The sequence below is a fragment of the Chelonoidis abingdonii genome, chromosome 5 (assembly GCF_003597395.2).
Source record: "Chelonoidis abingdonii isolate Lonesome George chromosome 5, CheloAbing_2.0, whole genome shotgun sequence".
Lineage (NCBI taxonomy): Eukaryota > Metazoa > Chordata > Testudines > Testudinidae > Chelonoidis > Chelonoidis abingdonii.
Window position 1 is genome coordinate 30174916 of NC_133773.1, and position 18625 is coordinate 30193540.

The 18625-nt window shown below is 40.5% G+C and overlaps 1 protein-coding gene across 2 annotated transcripts; it reads left to right on the forward strand.

Annotated features, from left to right (window-relative positions):
• Positions 1-478: 478 nt before the first annotated feature.
• Positions 479-18403, forward strand: PITX2 (paired like homeodomain 2). Of its 2 annotated transcripts, XM_032775482.2 has the most exons (5): positions 479-608; positions 4140-4195; positions 4587-4727; positions 15317-15522; positions 17604-18403. In XM_032775482.2, the coding sequence occupies exons 2-5, from the start codon at positions 4150-4152 to the stop codon at positions 18165-18167; spliced, it is 957 nt and encodes a 318-aa protein (XP_032631373.1). In that variant the 5' UTR covers positions 479-608; positions 4140-4149; the 3' UTR covers positions 18168-18403. The 2 variants fall into 2 exon arrangements, with proteins under 2 accessions (XP_032631373.1, XP_032631365.1); XM_032775474.1 differs by lacking the exons at positions 479-608; positions 4140-4195; positions 4587-4727 and adding an exon at positions 14148-14379.
• Positions 18404-18625: the final 222 nt, after the last annotated feature.

An 18625-nucleotide genomic window follows, 5' to 3' on the forward strand; every position in this document is an offset into this window, starting at 1 on the left:
GCGCGTGTGTATCTGACATACAAAGGCTAATATAGCATAGAGGTAATGTAGATCCTACTCTTCATTGCCCTGCCTTCACTCCGGTTTCTCGTTCGGTATCTGTCTCTATTCCCCAGCCTGACTCTATTTTATTATCTCCCGTCTTCCTGCTTCTCTTGTCTGTGTGTCCCTCTGCCTGGCTCTTTCTTTGCAGCTCGCATCGCGCCCGCTTCCCCGCGCAGCTCCCCTAGGCGTATCGCTGTCTCTGCCTCCCCTTCCCCAGCTCCATTGCCCCCTGCGCTCCCCCTCGGCTCTGCGCCTCGGTGCGGTGAGTTTGGTGGAATCTCTGCTGACGTCACGTCGCTCCCAGGGCAGAGAGGGGGCGAGAGCGAGGGAGCCGGAGAGTGAAAGAAAGAGCGAGTCAGACACTGGAAGATCTCCGATCCCACAGCGAATACACTAGTGTCCCGTCCCCACCCCCCTCCACGGAACCCTGCGCTCTCGTTTGGATCCTTTATTACTTCTGCCCCCGCGCCGCTGGCGCTGCAGTCAAGCCAGCCCCCAGGATTTGCTCAGTCTCGAGGAGGAGAAGAAAGAAAGTGGAAAGTGGAAAGCTCAACTAGTAGCCGGTAAGTGGAGGCCCATCCTTCCCTGGGATGTGAGATAATGCGAGTCCGAGAATTGGTTCCACTGCGCGGGGATCCTTCCGATCGGTGATTTGTGTGACTCTCTGATGTCTCTTTTCGCGAGCTAGGGCAGTTCGGACAGACGTGAGTCGAGCCGTTCTGGGGACTTTGCGCTGTTTTTCAGTCATGGCAATAATGATCTATGGGGGCAGTTCAATGGCAATAGAGAAGATCGTGAGTTGTCTCGGAAAACGGTGCAGCTACCTGAACCCTCCTCTACCTACTTCACGTTAATACATCTGGAGGGATTGGCGTTCAAGCGATAAAAGGAGTCAAGTCACTGAGGGTGGGATGTTTTTTTTTAAAAAGGCATCTAATGATTTGCCTAGGAAAAAAAATCCAGCTATTAAATGAGGCCTTGAGAATACTACCTGCAACCCAGGACCTTTTGCAGAAGAGAGTTTAATTATTTAGATCAGTTCAGACTGGTCACAATTTTAAAATTGTGTCTTTCTAATAATGCTTTTAAATTAGTGCGTTTTGTTAATTTATTTTACTGTTAGTTAGATTGTTAATTGTAGTTGTTTGTGGAGGGAAAATATTGTCTCGATTTACATTCCTCACAGTGCTTTTTTCCTTCTCCTCCTCCAAAATAAAATGAAAATGTTGTGGATCGCTTCCTCTCTTAACTATGCATACCTTAATTTCTTTCCTAAACGCAGCATTCCAGAACATTATTTTTAAAATTAAGTACATCATTTACTGTAAGGAAACTTAAATCAAGTTAGGGAAAGAAGTCACCTAAAGCTTTAAGAGTTTTACCTAGTTTCAGACAATTGCATATCTGGGAAGTAAACGAGGAGCACAAAGGAATTGCATTTGCTTTACATGAGAAAGTGGAATGTGTGTGCCGATAAATGAATAGCCTTACATATAATCTTCAAGAAATATTAATACAATAGAAATAATCTAAATCGTTATCCTGTGTTTACTAGATTGTAAAATAGCAAGGCTTGTTTGTATTTCCAGTACAAGGGAACATCCTTTATTTAGTCAAGTAACCCTTACTCACGAGAGCAGTCACTACGGATTACTCAAGTGAATAAAGATTACGGGATTAGGCCTTAAATTAAGCACCGATTTAGTTTATGAACCACCTACAATAACACCTACCATATTGCAAAAACTGCTTACTCCAAATTATGACCGGTAGTTCTGTGATATTAAAATGTTTCGCATATGATTTGCAAGATATTTGCCAGGGCCTCAGATTAAGTTGTTTCGAAAATAACACCAATGTGCAAAACTCACCTGATATTGCTTATTATTAATCCAGGTCAGCTATAATTTAAGTGCTGGGAGCAGATTGTTAATTAACTGAATTCCCCCAGCAATCCGAGAAAAAGAAAATAATGCAACCGTCTATGAGTTTGCTATTTGTTTTCATTTATAAAAATAATTAAATAGTTTGAAAATGACAAAGTGAATAGGAGAAAATAAAATAAAAAGCAAAGGGGAGAGCAGAGCCACTGCTAAATGATTCAGCATTGCCATTTCTGTAGTCAACGGAAAATTGCGTCTCCTTTTATGCCCATGCCCCGGTTGAGATTTCTTATAAACATTAAAAGAGAGAAAATTAAAATCAGCGGTGTAATTGGGATTTGAGCGGCTGAAGCCAGGAGAGTTATAATCCTGTCTAACAAAATATGTTCATCCCAGGACAGCAGCATTTGAGGGGAGAGAAAAACTTCCCATTCGAAAAAAAAAAAGTTGTACATCTCAATTTGTTAGATAAATTAGCCATCAAGAAAAGCGAAGAGGCAAGGCAACTGAATTTGTCATGCAAGGCTTGTCTTGACAGAGCTGGTTTAAGGACCATCAGAGAGGAATTAAAGTTTTCTTAATTGCCTTCCCCAAAAATTTAGCCACAGTTCATGTGCTAGGCCCAGCTATCGGAAGGAACATGTAATACAGATCAGAGTTCTTCCTAAATCCGTCTTTGGCTTTGAATATCAATTCCTGCATCATAATAAGACATGTCAGAAATGTCCTGAGAAACATGCCTTGACCATTTGTTTTCATTTTTAATTTTTTAAGTCTCATTTCCTAGGAGAAAATCCGTGTTATTTACAGAGCTGCAAACTGCGTTGGAAAATGTGAACGTTGGTTGGTTCAGCCATACTCATGTACATTATTAACTATAATTTTGTTATTTTATTATTATCTATTTAATCAAAAATGTTTGTAAACGCCAGTCTGCGGCATTTTCGGCACTAGCTAATAATACACCCAGTTCAGACAATAAAAAAAGAAGACGAAGAAGAAGGAACGAAAGAAAAGATTACCGAAGTGATGATGACATGCAAATTTCCCCAGAAATTATCATAAGTAAACATTTGAAGCCTGGACTAATAAAATCCCATCTGTGTTACTTCATATCGAGTTAGTAGAGAGCTGTGATAATGAATTTTGTAATATCTCACGAACAGACATCTCAATCAGGCACTAATCCTGTGATTTTACTGCGGAGTCACTAAATCTGGAGCAGCCAAACTGCTACTCTTTGGCACAGGCATAGCGAAGGCGCACCTCCAGCCGCGAGCAGCAAGTGCTCCCAGGCTGGGGATCCTAAACTGTCACAGACCGGGTTCCCACTGCCTGGCCAGCTAGATTAGAAAGAGGACGCTCATGGCTCGCATTGTCAGGTTTCCCCAGGACAGCGAAGCAGCACGTGTAATCAGCGGCATATACTTAATGAATACAAATGATTTTCTCCCTAGGATACACTTCTGCAATCTGCTTGTGCTACTGTTTTACCTGCTCTTAACTACAACTACTCCATTGGTGCTTGGTTTACTATTTAAACCTCGCTGAATAGAGAGCAGAGCACAATGGGGTATGGGGGTTTCCCGCACCAAAGGGGGCCGTGGTAGGCTTTAGAACGTAATACAGAGAAAGATATAATGAAATGAAATAGAGCCTAGCGCAGGATTGTATTACTCGCTAGTAACTTTACATTATTTTAAAGTAGATGATTATTTGAAAGTGCGAAGCCCTTTCTGTGTTACTTATAGGAAGGCTAAATCTGCTGCATCAAATGTTAACGTCTAATTTAAACTCAGTTTGTTCATGACACGTATTCTATCCTCTCAGCAAATTATGAATCAACAAACAACAGGGTTAAAATGTGCTAAGGAAAAGTTTGGTTGCAAAGTTTTAAAATAGTTAAGTGTTTACAAAAGTCCGTTCGCCATTCACAAATAAATTACGCGACACTTTAAAGGGAGTAAAGGCAGAAATGTTTGATCGCCTTGATCATTGTGATCATAATGATTGCCCTTTAATACCAGTGTGTCTCTTTCTGAGTGAAAAATAAGTGAACTCGATTCTGGGTTTTTTTAAATTTATTTTGTAAAAATCTTTACGAAAATATGTTAGCAACATGTTTCACAATGACTACAGCACGGCTCCTTTGAGGTTTGATTTTTCTTAAGCATTTTTTAAATAAAATCCAATACATTTGATGTTTTACAGATAACGGGTGATGGAGTCCAACTGTCGTAAGCTAGTATCGGCTTGCGTTCAATTAGGTAAGGACAATATTTCCGATCGAGTCATATGAAGATATTCTTTATGTAGGCAGAAGAGTGGTTTATTCAAATGTAAATGTTTGTGTATTATCCGTATGAGAGAGAGAGAGAGGGAAAAACAGCGCAAAATATGCACATATATTTGTATAATCACATATTATATTTACAAATGCTGATGTGCAGATTGATCAAATATTATTTTCTCTCTATGCAGAGAGCTGATACTTTAATAGTCAACAAAACTGACGATAAATATTTTCTGGACTTTTAAATTTTTTGTACTGCGGTGCAATTCACGCGGACTGTAATGTTCACAGTGATGGTGCTTTGGCAGAGTTCTACGTTTGACAACCTCTCCTCTCTGTCTCTCTCCCTCTCGTCCTCTCTCCAGTAGGGGTGCAGCCCTCTACAGTTGAATGTCTTTTCTCCAAAGACTCTGATATTAAAAAGGGGGAATTCAGCGACTCTCCAGAGGGCAGGAAAGAGGCAACCAGCAGCAAGCTTTTCGGGAGGCAGCATCCCAGCGCCAACGGTAAGCGAGAGCCCCCCAGGCCGCCTCCCATCAGTCCCACTCACCTTTCTATCACTCACCCTATCACTCGTGGGTGAGAAAAGGGGGAGACAGACTCCAACAGGTTGGATACTTAATTGTTCCCTCTTTGTTTATTCCTTTTTTTTTTTTAACTAAAAGCCAAAGAGCTTGTCTCAGGTGTGCAGTGACTTGTCCTGGTTGGAGTCTAGTGAAAAGTGTGGTGGTTGTTATTGGATAGGAGACATGCAGAGGAAGTTTCCCAGACGCCTTTCACATCCTCCACTCTCTCTCTCTCTCTCTCTCTCAAGCTCTTGTTAGGGAAGGTAGGCCGGTCCTGAGCTAAAACGTGGTCCAACAGCGACCTCTGCTGCTGCACATCTGTGCCACTGCACCGAGAAGTAACAAACGGGGGGAGCTGGACAATGCTGCCCACTTGCCAAAAAGTTAAGTGGGTCCCGGTTTTTTGCTATGGGGCGTGCACCTCAATTAAAAATGGATATTCTTCGCGAGATATTTTCCCCGTGCAGAGAGCAGAGTGCACGTTGTGAATAACAACTTTCAGGGGCCAGCTTATGCGCATTTTATTTTATTTTATTTTATTTTTGGTGTGCTAAGGCAACACTTCCCACGGAGTTCCCGAAAGGGGGAAGGGAGAGGGGTTGCCTGAGTAAGGAGTGCAGGCAGGAGCTGTCGAGTGGAGTGTCGGGATGGATCAGCCTCCTTTTGATGCGACCCTTTCATACTCTTTCAATGAACGTTTTTGCTGTGCTTTAAAATGTTCTCTTTGTGTACCTAATCGGAAGTGTTTGCGTCAGCATCTTTTAAAATTAAAGTTCCCAATAAAAATTGATGCTAAAAGTTCAAAATAAGAATAATTTTTGGTAACTATCTTCCACCGTAGGAGGATCTCTCCACCCCCTTTTTGATTCAAGTTTTAGTGGCTCTAATGTGTGACTACAAAATGTAATAAAGAAAAACATCAATGGAAACATATTACAAAGAAGAAAACAAGCTCGCTATTTCAAGTTCCTATTTAATCCAAGAGAAGCCTAATTTTGTTTAAATAAAATACTGCACATTAAAGTGAATAAATAGTACAGGAAACTGGACTGAACTAATAATGTAAGTATTCCTGGTCTTGTGGTTAAACACTTACTTGTAAGAATATAGTAGTCGCCCTATTTGGCAAAATAGCTTAATATTTCTCAGATAACATCCGGTGATTTGCAATTGTTCGTTTCCCCATCCCCCGTTTGGAAGTTCTACTCATTGTCTGAGAGCTCCTTATAAAAATAAATTATTAGACCAGAGGATAGTTAAACATCAAGATTAGAGACAATTCCAAACCCTAAAGTATTATGACCCAATAATTTGTCATCCCGAAAAAATACATGATATTAAATTGTGCAAAAATAAGGTGTATCAGAGTTTTGGGCTTCTTCATCCACACATAATAGCTGTTAAGTAATGTGGAGAGGAAGGATGACATTGGTTTATATATGATTTGAGAATAACAAAGGCCTTTTTACCCTTCACCTTTTTTTTCCCTCCATGAACGGGTGGTTTTAATCAAAGACTATAGCACGAGCTAATGGGAAAGTGGGGACCTTTCTGCTATAATTAATTTATGAGTCCTTACAAGCCAGTTTTATTCTTCTAAGTATTTATAAAAATAATATCCACATATGCGCTATGACATGGTAGCTTTTACTTCCCTTGCTGAGAAACAAATGGTTATTTTCTTAACCATTAATTATGAGTCGAGATTATTGTATTACATGTAAAATTTCCTGCCTAGTGAAATATCGACAAGTCTGTTTTTTACCCTTCAGACTAAAGGGGAAATTGCTATCCAAACATATTTAATACCATTAATTAAAATATGTGTTGAAGTAATGCTGAAAACCTTGAGTTTGTTGGCAATTTTTTGGAATTTTTAAATGGTAGTATTTCGTGGAATTTGTTCTACATAGAGCTATGTATAAATACAAACCGTTATATTAATACCTAATGAATAATTATAACTCCCGAAATGTCCTCAGATATTAGTATGATTTATTTGAAAGTAATATAAACAGTATATTTCTTTATTTAGCTAAATTATTTTATTTTCATTTTATGTTTCAAATCTTTTATTCCACCTTGTTTTTGTATCGCCTGGTTAGAAGGAAATGCAGCGACTTCATCTTTTATGTCATTTACTTCTAAAAAACCTTTACGCTTCTGTCAAGGCTTTTAAGTTGCTGTATTAGGAAGTCAGGTATCAGAAACACGAAACAATTATTCTTTAGGAGCATATCCTGCCATAGTTTCTTTTGTACAATTACTGTTGAGGTCACTGTGACTTTGGAGAAAAAAGATATGTAAGAGGAGGAAATCATAGTAAGAGAGCCTACAAAATACAAATGATTGCTGAATTTCTGCAAGTGCTGAACATTTCCATAGCTCAGCAGAAAATAAAGGCTTTATTAGAATAAATGGGAATGTACATAGTCATATTAATATCTATATGAAAATATTCTTAATACAAATAATTTCAAATGCAAATATTCTAATCTGATATTTAGCCATAATATGGAATATAGGGAAAGTATTTCTTAGTGACAAACCACATAAAACTACTAGAACGGTGTAGTGTGGGGTGGGAGGGGGGGTTAGAAGTGGCGCACATAGCCACAAACATTACATTTTATCAGTACTGTTTATTATATATAATGTCGAAATAACATATTGCGTTATTCCATCGCTCTCAACATGGCAAATTGATTATTTAAACTTGTTTAACTAATTATTTGCTGCTGAATATTCAATCATTTAACCTCACTTTTAGAAACTCCCCCACTCATTCATCTTTATGTACATATTCCCCTGCAAAGTTAGGTACACCACTGTTCAAAGAAATATTATCACTTATTTTTACAGACGTTAAAAGCTAACTATGCAAGCTTGGTAGCCCTCTGTCGCCCCTCCACTCATAGTCTAGTTTTTTATAAGAACCCAGTATCAACAGTTATCCTAACGCAGGTGTGTGAGTGGATGGCTAATAGATGGATGGATGAATATTCAACCGGATTCCAGCCTAACTGAAAATCTCTGTTTCCTATTAGTTCAGCGAGATACAAATTTCAGGGGCACTGCCAGTGCAGATATTGTGGAAAAGCCACATGAGACCACCAAAATGTCACCGTAGCTAAGTATGCATGCCAGGAAGTACAGTGGGCTGCTTGAACAGTGTCAGTACCAAAATGTAATTTAGGATGGCAACCGTATCCAAAAAAGGGTAGAGAAACCATTGGCATTTAGCTTCCTAACAACAGCCTGGCCAGTTGGAGGGAATCCGAGAAAATAACCTTCAGAAGAAGGAAAGAGGGAATCCTGAGAAAGATCAGAGAAAAGCTTCTGGCCTGGGAAAGAAAGAGTCCTAAAACAGCAAAGAAAGGCCTAGGACTAAGAGAGAGACGGGGAGCTGACCAGTGAAGGTGGGAGCCTTTGAAGGAAGAGAAATGAGGTTTCCAGTTCCTAAATCAGCAACACACTCTGGTCATATGCTACATTTCAGTGTTTTCGCAACCGATTGGGACTGAGTCTCTGTCCAGGAGCAATGCGATTATAGCAGTTCTTACCCCAAATTTAAGTTTCCCTTCAAATATTCTCTGCAAAATGAGAATTAAAAGTTGCTTATTGTTCCTTTGATTTTTTTTCGTCGTCGTCTGACAATAATAGATGCAGCAGTTGTTAGCCTGACCCCAGGGAAAACTAAATGTATAACGAAAGCTTATTCGTGAGGAGGAATATACTAATGGAACAATCTGATGTCTTCTTAATCCTATGTAAAAAGCTTTGTCGTCTTCCTAATATTGACTGAATGGATAATTAATGGCTCTTCATCTAGGAGAATACTCGGTAATCCAAGATAGGCGAAAGACAACAAGCCAAAGGTAAAAGACAACAGGACTAGCTGGAGACTCTTCATAAGAACTAATTTATCCATTTAGGAGAGTATTACGTCTAGAAACAATGATCTTATAGTAGATGAAGGCAAAAGTGGGAAAATAAATACCTGCAATATGTCTTGTAAACACAGCAGTATCCAGCTAAGCAGGTCAGCTGAGCTCCTGTTTCAAGATTTCGCTCTCTCTTTCCCTCTCTCTTTCTCTCATTCAGAGATCAGTTTAAATCTGTGCAGAATTTGTAGCCCCTCTCTCCTCCCCGCCTAACGGTTACAAATGATCAGGAAATATAAGATTTACCATAATGGATCAAACCACTGATCTGGTATCTACTCCGGTATCCTGTCCTGACAGTGGCCAGCCCTGGCTCTTTCAGTGGAAAGCGCCAGGAACCCCGCAGAAGGAAAGCTGCCCACAATCAAAGGTGCTGGGTTTTTGTTTCGTTTCTTTGTTTGTTTCCCCCCTTCCGAAATCCTCATTGCACAGAAGCTGTGAGGATTTGGAATCTAAAGAGAACCAAAGGTTCTACCAGAATTAAAAAATAAAACAACTTCTGACGTTTTAATTTAAACCTTTAGCAGTAATGTATTACTTGCGTTCCTACAATTAGGTTCAGAGGAGTTTTTTTTTGTCAGCTGACAAAATATTATTTCGCTAGGGAAATAAAAACTTCATCTCAGATTAAAGGTGAGTATTTTTGGATTTATCTGATTTATGGTCACCATGACAACTAATGCCGAATGTTAGCTACCCTCATGGCTGGGGCGTGGGGAGGACAGGGGGCGAAGCAATGGTAGAGTTTTAATCACGGTGTTGTAAATAAGTGACTGTAGTCTTCCCTTCTGACTATACCTGAATATATCTTTATTCCTACTTCCCCTCACTCCAACCCTCCACTACACACATGTTCAGGTAGAAATGGATCTAAGATAGCCCATTAGGTTCCGGGAGATGCTTCATAACTGGGACCAGCAATGATTCTATTCAAATTCTTTAGGAAGGTTCTATATAAAAAAATATCTCCCGTGATTCTTAACACAATCTAGATTTTTACAAGGGGACCCATTTGATCTATTGTCTAGAACCCAGATCGGAGAAGGAATTAGAGCCAGTTAGAGCCACTAGAGCAAAGGAACCCAAAGGGAGTCCAGGGTTTTGTCAAAAGAATCTTGAAAGAGCTGAGGTTTATTCTTCCATCAGCGCCTAGTATTCTAACAACCAAAGGATTCTGCAAACTATAAATCGCCTAATCCTTCAACTCAGAATTTCAAATGCGCAACAGTCACTAAAACTGCATGCTGTGCACTATATAGAAAAGCATGGTTTTGCAGTCACTTACATGTGTAATTATTCTTGACATACTAATAGAAACAGGAAAGAGCTGACAATAAAGACGTCAAAACAGGGTAGAGTAGAGTAGTGTAGTGTAGGGTGGTGTGGGCGCTTGCTCTTTGATTAATTAAGAATTTGGACCAGAATGTGAGAAGGGAGATAGATACTAAAGAGACAGACATACAAAGCTTCCAATTTATAATCTTTTTTAAATGCTTATTAAAAAGGAGCGTGATTGGCCACGCATCCTCATATTCTTCCATTGTTAAAGTCCATAGCAGAGTAGCTGTTGAGAACTGACCGTTTCGTTTCCTTCTAAGCTAAAGAACAATCCCTAGGATTCTGTTGCAGGGCTTTTCCAAATGGGGTTGAACAGTAAAATCTAACACTAAATAAGACTAAAATGCATAATCGGTTGATTAATACAGTGACAGAACAGCATGACTCTGTGTCAGACCCCCAAAATCCTCCAAACCGTTTGTCTGGACGACAGAAAAGGAAACCGAATTCAATCTCTTATCAGAGAACATTAAATCCCATTGCTCACTACGAGTTACACCGTGCATTTGCGCATGTGGAGTCTTGTGTACAAAATTGACCAATGTTAAGCTTTATGACAGAGGCAAAAAATCATAATGATTTATGACCAAACAAGTTAGAATTCAACAGAGCATCCCATTACAGAGCAAGCCACAAAGTGCATAATAAGTGCCTTGCAGTTTCCAAACCATACATATGTTTTTTCGTTAAATCCCAGGATTCGAGGAAAGGTTTGCATTTCTAAACTAAAAAGCCCCGTCTTCAAAAATATAAATGAAGAATAGCTCTTTCCCCTCAACTCACACACACTTTGCTCATATTCCACGTATGAAAGTGGAAGCCCTAGATAAAAATAGAAGCCTTGTAAGCTTTCTCCTCCAACCCCTCTCCCAGATCGCTTCTGTTCTTTAACCAGAGAGAGATTTATTCCTTTACAAATTGTGTCAAGGTAATAAGGGTCTCATGCTTCTCTAATTTCCACTATTATTTGCAATATAATCCTGAAATACAGAATTAGAAAATAACAATTGTTATATTAGCCTTGTCCACCCACCTGTCTCCCGGACTTCCTTTAAAATACTGGTCCGACAGAACCTACTTTGCTGAAGTTCTGAACCTCCAAATCTAACGCGCAGGAATGTCCCAACCTTGCGTTTAAAATAATGACACTAGGAGGCATTGGTTTCGTCCTAATGGAGTCCTTTCATTAACAAGGGCTTCGGGGATTTATCGAGTACAGGACCACAGTAATACAGCAAGGTTAAGAAGAAACTGGAATATGATTAGTAAACAAATTGTGCAGAATGGAGCTGGATTCATATTGACTTAGTTATAGGTCATCTACTGCCGGTGCAAAGGGAGGAAATATTTACTTTGCACATATACTTTACGATCTTGGGGGAATTAGAGGAAATTCAATAAGAAAACGGCTAGAATCATTTAAAACCCCCTATTTAAAAGACTTAGCAAATTAAAGTCTTATCAGATTAAAATCCACTACAAATGTAAGAGCATTGTCTCCATCGCAACGCTGTGGGGTCTGAGGAAAGATTCTTTGCCAAATCTCAGGGATAAAACACGTCATTTAAACAGCAGATAATGAGCAGAATGTAAATTAATTTAACCTTCTTTACCAACAGGCTGCTAAAGTAATATGTATGATTTAGCGAGAAGTAAGACTGCAAGAGATAATACTGAGGGAAAGAGCATCAGCTAATAAGAATGACCTGTCAAAAAATGAATAAAAGAAAGGGAAGCTTGGAAGTTGTGTTGGCTTAAGAAAGGTCACATCTGTGGGAAACTCCCAGACATCTAGAATTGTGAAGAGTAATTATAAGTATAGGAACAATCTCAGTAAATTGCACATACATCTTCAGTGTCTGGACTAGGTCGTGCCATTAGGCGGAACTCTTCTATCAATGGGGTGCTACTTAAAACCCCTTGGCACTGCTATGGGCCACTCCCGAGCCTACTGCAAATATTTGGAATACGGTGTTTTCTTGCAAATAGATTGAAAGGAGACAAACGGATAGGTTCAAATATATTTGCCTTTTGCTTTATCTGCGGGACAAGCCCATCTTCTGATTGAAGAATCTTCCAGTCATGTGGCCAACATGGAAGGACACACAATCTCCACGCTGTGCGATTTGCTGAAGAACTCCCCATGTTTCTACTATCTCACACCAACAAATACTGCAGTAATATAGCAGGACACGGAAACAAAATCAGAATGTAGGAGGCAGATTAATTCTTGCTTGGTGCTCTGAGACGCAGCCTATGGCAGGGTTTTGTACTGCCGCCCATCACCGTAATATCTCGGCGTTAGCGGTGTCTGATTCATCGTAGTCACATTGTTACTCTAGATTTCTCCGTTCTCTTTCCTTTGGATAATTTTGGTTTGACTTAGTAATTTGTTCAAGACGACAGGAAAGAAAATGGTCTCTAAAAATAAAAGGAATTTAGAAAATGTCCCTCTGATCAGTTGTTTGAAATCTCCCTGAAATGGTGGGTGGCTATACATTGCATACAAATGAGATTTTTTTGGTTTTATTTTCTTTGAAATTGTCACAAGAAAATAAATGAGATAGTAAAAGAAAAGTGAGAAATGTCAACGTTTACAAATACAGTGTAAGGATCAGCTAGAGAGAATCTCGTTCATTGCTTTCCAATAAAATTTAAAAGATTGGTATAATTCGAAAACTACCAGTTTTTCGGCAAAAAAAATCTATTAGTCAAACTAGTATAACGCTCTATAATTTATTATCTATTTGATGTATTAGCGGCTATTTAGACTTGCGTGGTATTTTTAGTGTTGTCGTTTCTATTCAACAAATCTGTAAAACGAGACTATAGTACTAAACGCATGCTAGGATCGTGTGTAAAAGAGTGATTTATCTTTGACAATCTAGGTTTTGTTTGTTTTTAAATCGGATTTATAAGCTGTTATTTGTTTTGTTCGCAATTATAGAAAAGCTTTTTAAGACTAGGGTAATACCCATTATAGTTTAGGTTGAAATTTTAAGATCTGTTCCGTTTTGTTTCGCCTTCTTTCCCTTAGCAGCCTGTTTTTCAGTGTAGAATGTGTGAAGCCAGCAAAGTATGATCTTTCCCCATATCACTGTGGAACGTTAATAAATGTTATTTCTAAAAATGTGTGGGTATATATAGACATACTCCCCAACACACACATATGCCTTTACCCCCGTTTGGAATCACCTCCTTTAAATACCCAATCTCTTGCAATTTGGGCACAGCAGGTTTCACAATCCCCTCCTCCCGCAGAGTGAATTACTTAGCCCAGCCCTGCTTCTCTGATAGGTCGCGGTTATTATAGTCTGCCTTCCGCCCAGCGCTTCCTGATTGGTCCGGAGAGACATCATTCCTGCCCTGAGCAGCGGGTCCCGGGCGGGGGAGGAGGGAGGGAAGAGGTCGGGTGACATCACTGCCCGGGGAAGGCCTCCTCTGGTTTTAAGATGTTGGGCAAACAGGGAAGCGGCTGAGCTGATCGGGTCCATTGCTCGCTTGGGTGCTGTATGTAGATGTGTGCACAAGAGAGAGTGGCTGAGCTGTTGAGGGCTGCTGCTGCCTTGGATATAATATCATCTACCTGCCCCTGTCACTCTGACACTCACTGACTGACACTGCCATCGCCTTAGCGTGTCAGGCAGAAGACTTGGTTCCTATGGTTATTCATAATTATTAGGAATATTATTATTATTATTATAGGGTCGAATTTTCCTTTTTTTATCATCTTTTTTCCCCTCTTCCTGCTGCCTTTACGCCACCAAGAAAACCCCGTGAGCCTCTATGTATTTTCTTTGAGACTTTAGCTAAGGCTGGCTGGACTTGCACATTAGACTTCTTAGGACTCTTCCATTAGAAAGGGTAACAAGTTGCTTCTTGGACGCCGTCCACCGCTGCTGCTTTTCTGTCTCCCACTGGACCAGGGAGCCATACAGAGAGTTGAGCCTGCACCTTCTGCAACGCTGCGCCTTGGAGAGTGGGGTGCAGTGTGTATATATCTATATATACATCGCTATATATATATACACACGTAGAGACACACACAGAGAGAGAACTATTTGGCTTTCTTTTGCCGATGAACTTCATGAAAGATCCGTTAAGCCTGGAGCGCCTGGGAGCCGGGAATAAGCTGTGCTCCACTTCACCTTCCTCCTCCTCCTCCTCTTCATCCTCTTGCCACCATCACCAGTCGGCACTGGTCATGGCTTCAGCTGTAGCGGCGGGGCAGTCTCGCTCTTCCCTGGATTCCTCCAAACACCGGCTGGAGGTGCACACCATCTCGGACACCTCCAGCCCCGAGGCCGCAGGTAAGAGAGTCCATTCCGGGTTGCGGCTACACCCACCCATCTTGCTGCCTCCCCCAGCTTACAAAATCCCCCTGGTAACTTCTGCATCACCCTGTCCCCCGGCTCAGTCTCGCTACTGATCCCCCCTCCTCCGCAGTCTCTTCTTATAGTCTCTTGAGTGAAGGAAGGTGAATTGGAACCGCGCTGAGGTTCCTCGGAGCGTCTCTCGTGGCAGCAGAGCCCGGCTGATTGTCTTCGGTCTGTGTGTTCATTGGGAGCATAGGGAAAACCCTCCCCCCGTATAATGAATTGCTTCTGCAGGGACTCTCCGGCGGGTTTGCATTGGGATTCACTGCGGCTCCCATTTGGCTGCGATTGCCCCAGCATCCAGCTGCGGAGAAAGGGAGAGAGACCCCTCAGTGCCCTTTAACCAGGGAGTTGTGGGGAAAGAGGGTCCAGAAGGCGAGAGAAAGGATATGCAGCCGGACAATTATTTAGTCAGATCCTCAGTGCACCTTAATGCGCGAGATACAATACGTGTAGGGACTATCATTTACTTGGTATTTGGAAGTGTATTTGAATCAAGGTCTGATAACTATATTGTCTCCATGAAATACTAAGGGCGTGTTTATTATAAATACATATGTACAGAGAAGATAACGCTATGTATCTGGATACAGAACTATGTGCATACAGATAAATATATCTGCATCTTCTATCTGTATTTATATGATCTGTAGATAGAGTCTCTCCCTATAACCTATAGAATCGGATATATCGATCTATGCGGCAGAGAATGTGTATGGGGTGTATATACACACCTAATTATCTTAGCTGTAAATACACAGGTCAAAAAAAATCAATCAAACGAGCCTTCTCTCTGTAGAGAAATAATTGCCACCTTTTCTCGTAGCATTAAGGAGCAGCCTTTTGAATGCTGGATGCCCTTCTTTTACAGAGAAAGAGAAAAGCCAGCAGAGTAAAAATGAGGATGCCGGGGTTGAGGATCCCTCCAAGAAAAAGAGGCAACGGCGGCAGAGGACTCATTTCACCAGCCAGCAGCTGCAAGAACTAGAAGCCACTTTCCAGAGGAATCGCTACCCGGACATGTCCACCCGAGAAGAGATCGCCGTCTGGACCAACCTCACCGAAGCCAGAGTCAGGGTAGGTACAGACGCCGAAAGATCGATGCTGCCTGGCGGTGGGGGAAGCGTTAGACCGACTGCAGCTGCTTTCGATTTCGGTTTGCGTTCCAAACTTCAGAGCCTTTGCACAAAAGCTTCAGGGAGCAAGACATTTATGTCAAGGCGAGACAGATTATGATCTCCCTCCTTGGAATATGGTGCATTGCACGTTTCGCCCTTACAGTGCAATGTGTTCTCTTCCTTTTGATCGAAATGCTAATGAAAACATTAGCCAAGAAAGCAACTTGAAACAGGCTTCAACCTGTGCTGCCTCTAATGAGAAAAAGATACAACGTACAAGGGCTTTTATTTCCTCATAGGCATTCGGGGCATGCCCTTCCTTGCATTTTCTCTTTCTTTTGGTTTCATAACTACCCAAGCGCTTCCTCCCCTTCCCCCCCTTAGATTTATGGTACTATCACAGTGCTAAAAGTTATCAGGATTATGGGCCAAATCCTGATCCTATTCAATCCCCTTACTGTGAGGCCCTCGCTCAAAAATAGACCAAAAAATGAATCTAGAGATCCTTGCTATTGTCAGATATAACCCATGGTTCATTTAGTGCTCTACTTGTACAAGGATTCTATAAAAATACAGTAAACAGAAAAACCTGTTTTATTTGTGGAAAAAGTCTATTTAGTCTTAAATGCTTTAGAATTAAATTAGACCTATAAAATAAATGAATAAGGGCCTCTGTTTTCAATTAGGAACTAACTTAATCTACAGAAATTTAGAAGTAAAATATATTTTAATTAAAAATGGGCAAGTTGTAGACTTCAGACTGAACTGAATATACAGTGAGGAAAAAATCAGGCTATATGTGTTGTTGGTTAATTCAAGCAGAACGTGAGTGCAAACTGTTTGAATCTGTCTGGTCTCATTGTTATTAAAAAGTAGTCTCCTTCATTTAGGCTGTTTGTTGTTGAAAACAGTCACTTTGCGTTCTTTGTCTGTCCTTAGTAGACTTCTGGGTAAAATGTCGGATTATAAAATGTTAAGGTAATTTTAGCAGCCTCTTCACACTCTATATTTTTATTCATGAGCTGCAATATAACTGATGGATGTTTTGTGAAGATAGCTGGAGAAACATTTGCTGCTTTACGTTGACAATATTTTGTGAATGTGAGTGGGGCATGATATTGGTTTATAGCTGCGTGTAAGCAGTGTCAAGGATTAATTGTACAGTTAGAGATTTGTAATGTAAAACATCGTTTGTGTAAACAAAGAGGAGCCAGGGAAGGCCTCTAGTACACAAAATAACTTTGCAGGAGGCTGACTGACAAATCAGACACCAAGATGTGGATTGGAAAGATTTGCAGAAAGGCACGCGTTTTAGCCATTGTCTGGAGCGAGGGACCTTAGATCTCATTTAGCACGTTGTTAAAAGGCAAACTTTGCCAAAAAGCAGGAGGACACGTTTGTTTATAAGTGTTTGGGGGCTCTTGAAGATTAGCACACTGGGAGCTTGCAATTTAAACAAGCTGCTGAGATTTATTAGTATTTTCCCTCTATCTGTAATCGGAAATATAATTTTTCTCCCCTGGCAAAACTCTGCAGGTTTTCTACGCGTTTTGCATTCGATTTGCGGTTTTGGTGGGGGTTTTTTCCCACGTAATGTCTCCCGTTTGTAACATGACGGGGCAAATGTTGTAAACGCGGTGTCTTTTGTGGCGGGAATGAGTGTTTCGGAATCACAAAAGAAAAACTAATTTGCAAAATGTGTGCTCTAAAACAAATATTTTATGTGATGATCTGCAGCCACCACAGTCTGAATGTGATAGAACAAAAAATCGCTGAAGTATGCACTGCGGTTCCCGGAGAGTTTCTCTGGCGATTTTGCGAACTTCAGGGAGTTGTAGATTTGAGTAACCATTTTAAATACAAACGTCTGTTAATAGTGAAAAATGCCGTCCCGTTTTATACTGGTCAATTCTCGTCAGAGGAACGCGTGGTATCTTTTGTATTACCTGCACCGTTAGCAAAACGCTGTGATTTTAGTTTTTGCATAACTAAACCGCGCCTGACCTTTTTTATTTGTTTATTTATTTATTTATTTTAAAGGTTTGGTTCAAGAACCGCAGAGCCAAATGGAGAAAGAGAGAAAGAAACCAGCAGGCTGAGCTTTGCAAAAATGGCTTTGGTCCACAATTTAACGGTCTAATGCAACCCTACGATGATATGTACCCCGGCTATTCTTACAACAACTGGGCAGCTAAAGGCCTGACCTCTGCCTCCCTTTCCACCAAAAGCTTTCCTTTCTTCAACTCTATGAATGTCAACCCTCTGTCTTCTCAGAGCATGTTCTCCCCTCCAAATTCCATCTCCTCCATGAGTATGTCTTCAAGCATGGTGCCCTCTGCAGTCACTGGGGTCCCTGGTTCCAGCCTCAACAGCCTGAATAACTTGAACAACTTGAGCAATCCCTCTCTGAATTCTGCAGTGCCAACGCCAGCCTGTCCTTATGCTCCTCCAACACCTCCTTATGTTTATAGGGACACATGTAACTCAAGCTTGGCTAGTCTGAGACTTAAAGCCAAGCAGCACTCCAGCTTTGGATACGCCAGTGTTCAGAACCCAGCTTCCAACCTGAGCGCATGCCAATACGCTGTGGACAGACCCGTGTGAGATATTAAAGTATAAAATACTGAATCGGAATCCCTCCCCCTTCCCACAAAGACTGAGAATTATACTAGAAAGTAATGGGCACTATAGAGAAAGAGGAAGGAAGAAAGGAAGAAAGAAAGAAGAGAGAGAGAAAATGAAACCACTGAAATAAGATAGTCCCTTTGTTTTCAAAGGACCTCCTGCAGATTCTGACATCTTTCACTAAGAGTATTTCCAACAGTTACAAGAACATATATATATATGGACAAATGTTTGACTGGATATGATATGACATTTTAATGTTACTATAAGCTTGTTATTTTTTAAGTTTAGCATTGTTAACATAAAATGACGGAAAGGATGTATATATATGGAAATGTCAAATTAATTTTATAAAAGCAGTTGTTAGTAATATCACAACAGTGTTTTTAAAGGTTAGGCTTTAAAATAAAGCATGTTACACAAAAGCGATTAGGATT

Excerpts from the sequence above, each read along its gene's own strand:
- PITX2 (XM_032775474.1), top strand. The coding sequence starts at position 14,148 with ATGAACTTCATGAAAGATCCGTTAAGCCTGGAGCGCCTGGGAGCCGGG. Across the intron at positions 14,380-15,316 it reads CTCCAGCCCCGAGGCCGCAG|AGAAAGAGAAAAGCCAGCAG; the intron begins GTAAGAGAGTCC and ends CTTCTTTTACAG. Across the intron at positions 15,523-17,603 it reads TCACCGAAGCCAGAGTCAGG|GTTTGGTTCAAGAACCGCAG; the intron begins GTAGGTACAGAC and ends TTTATTTTAAAG.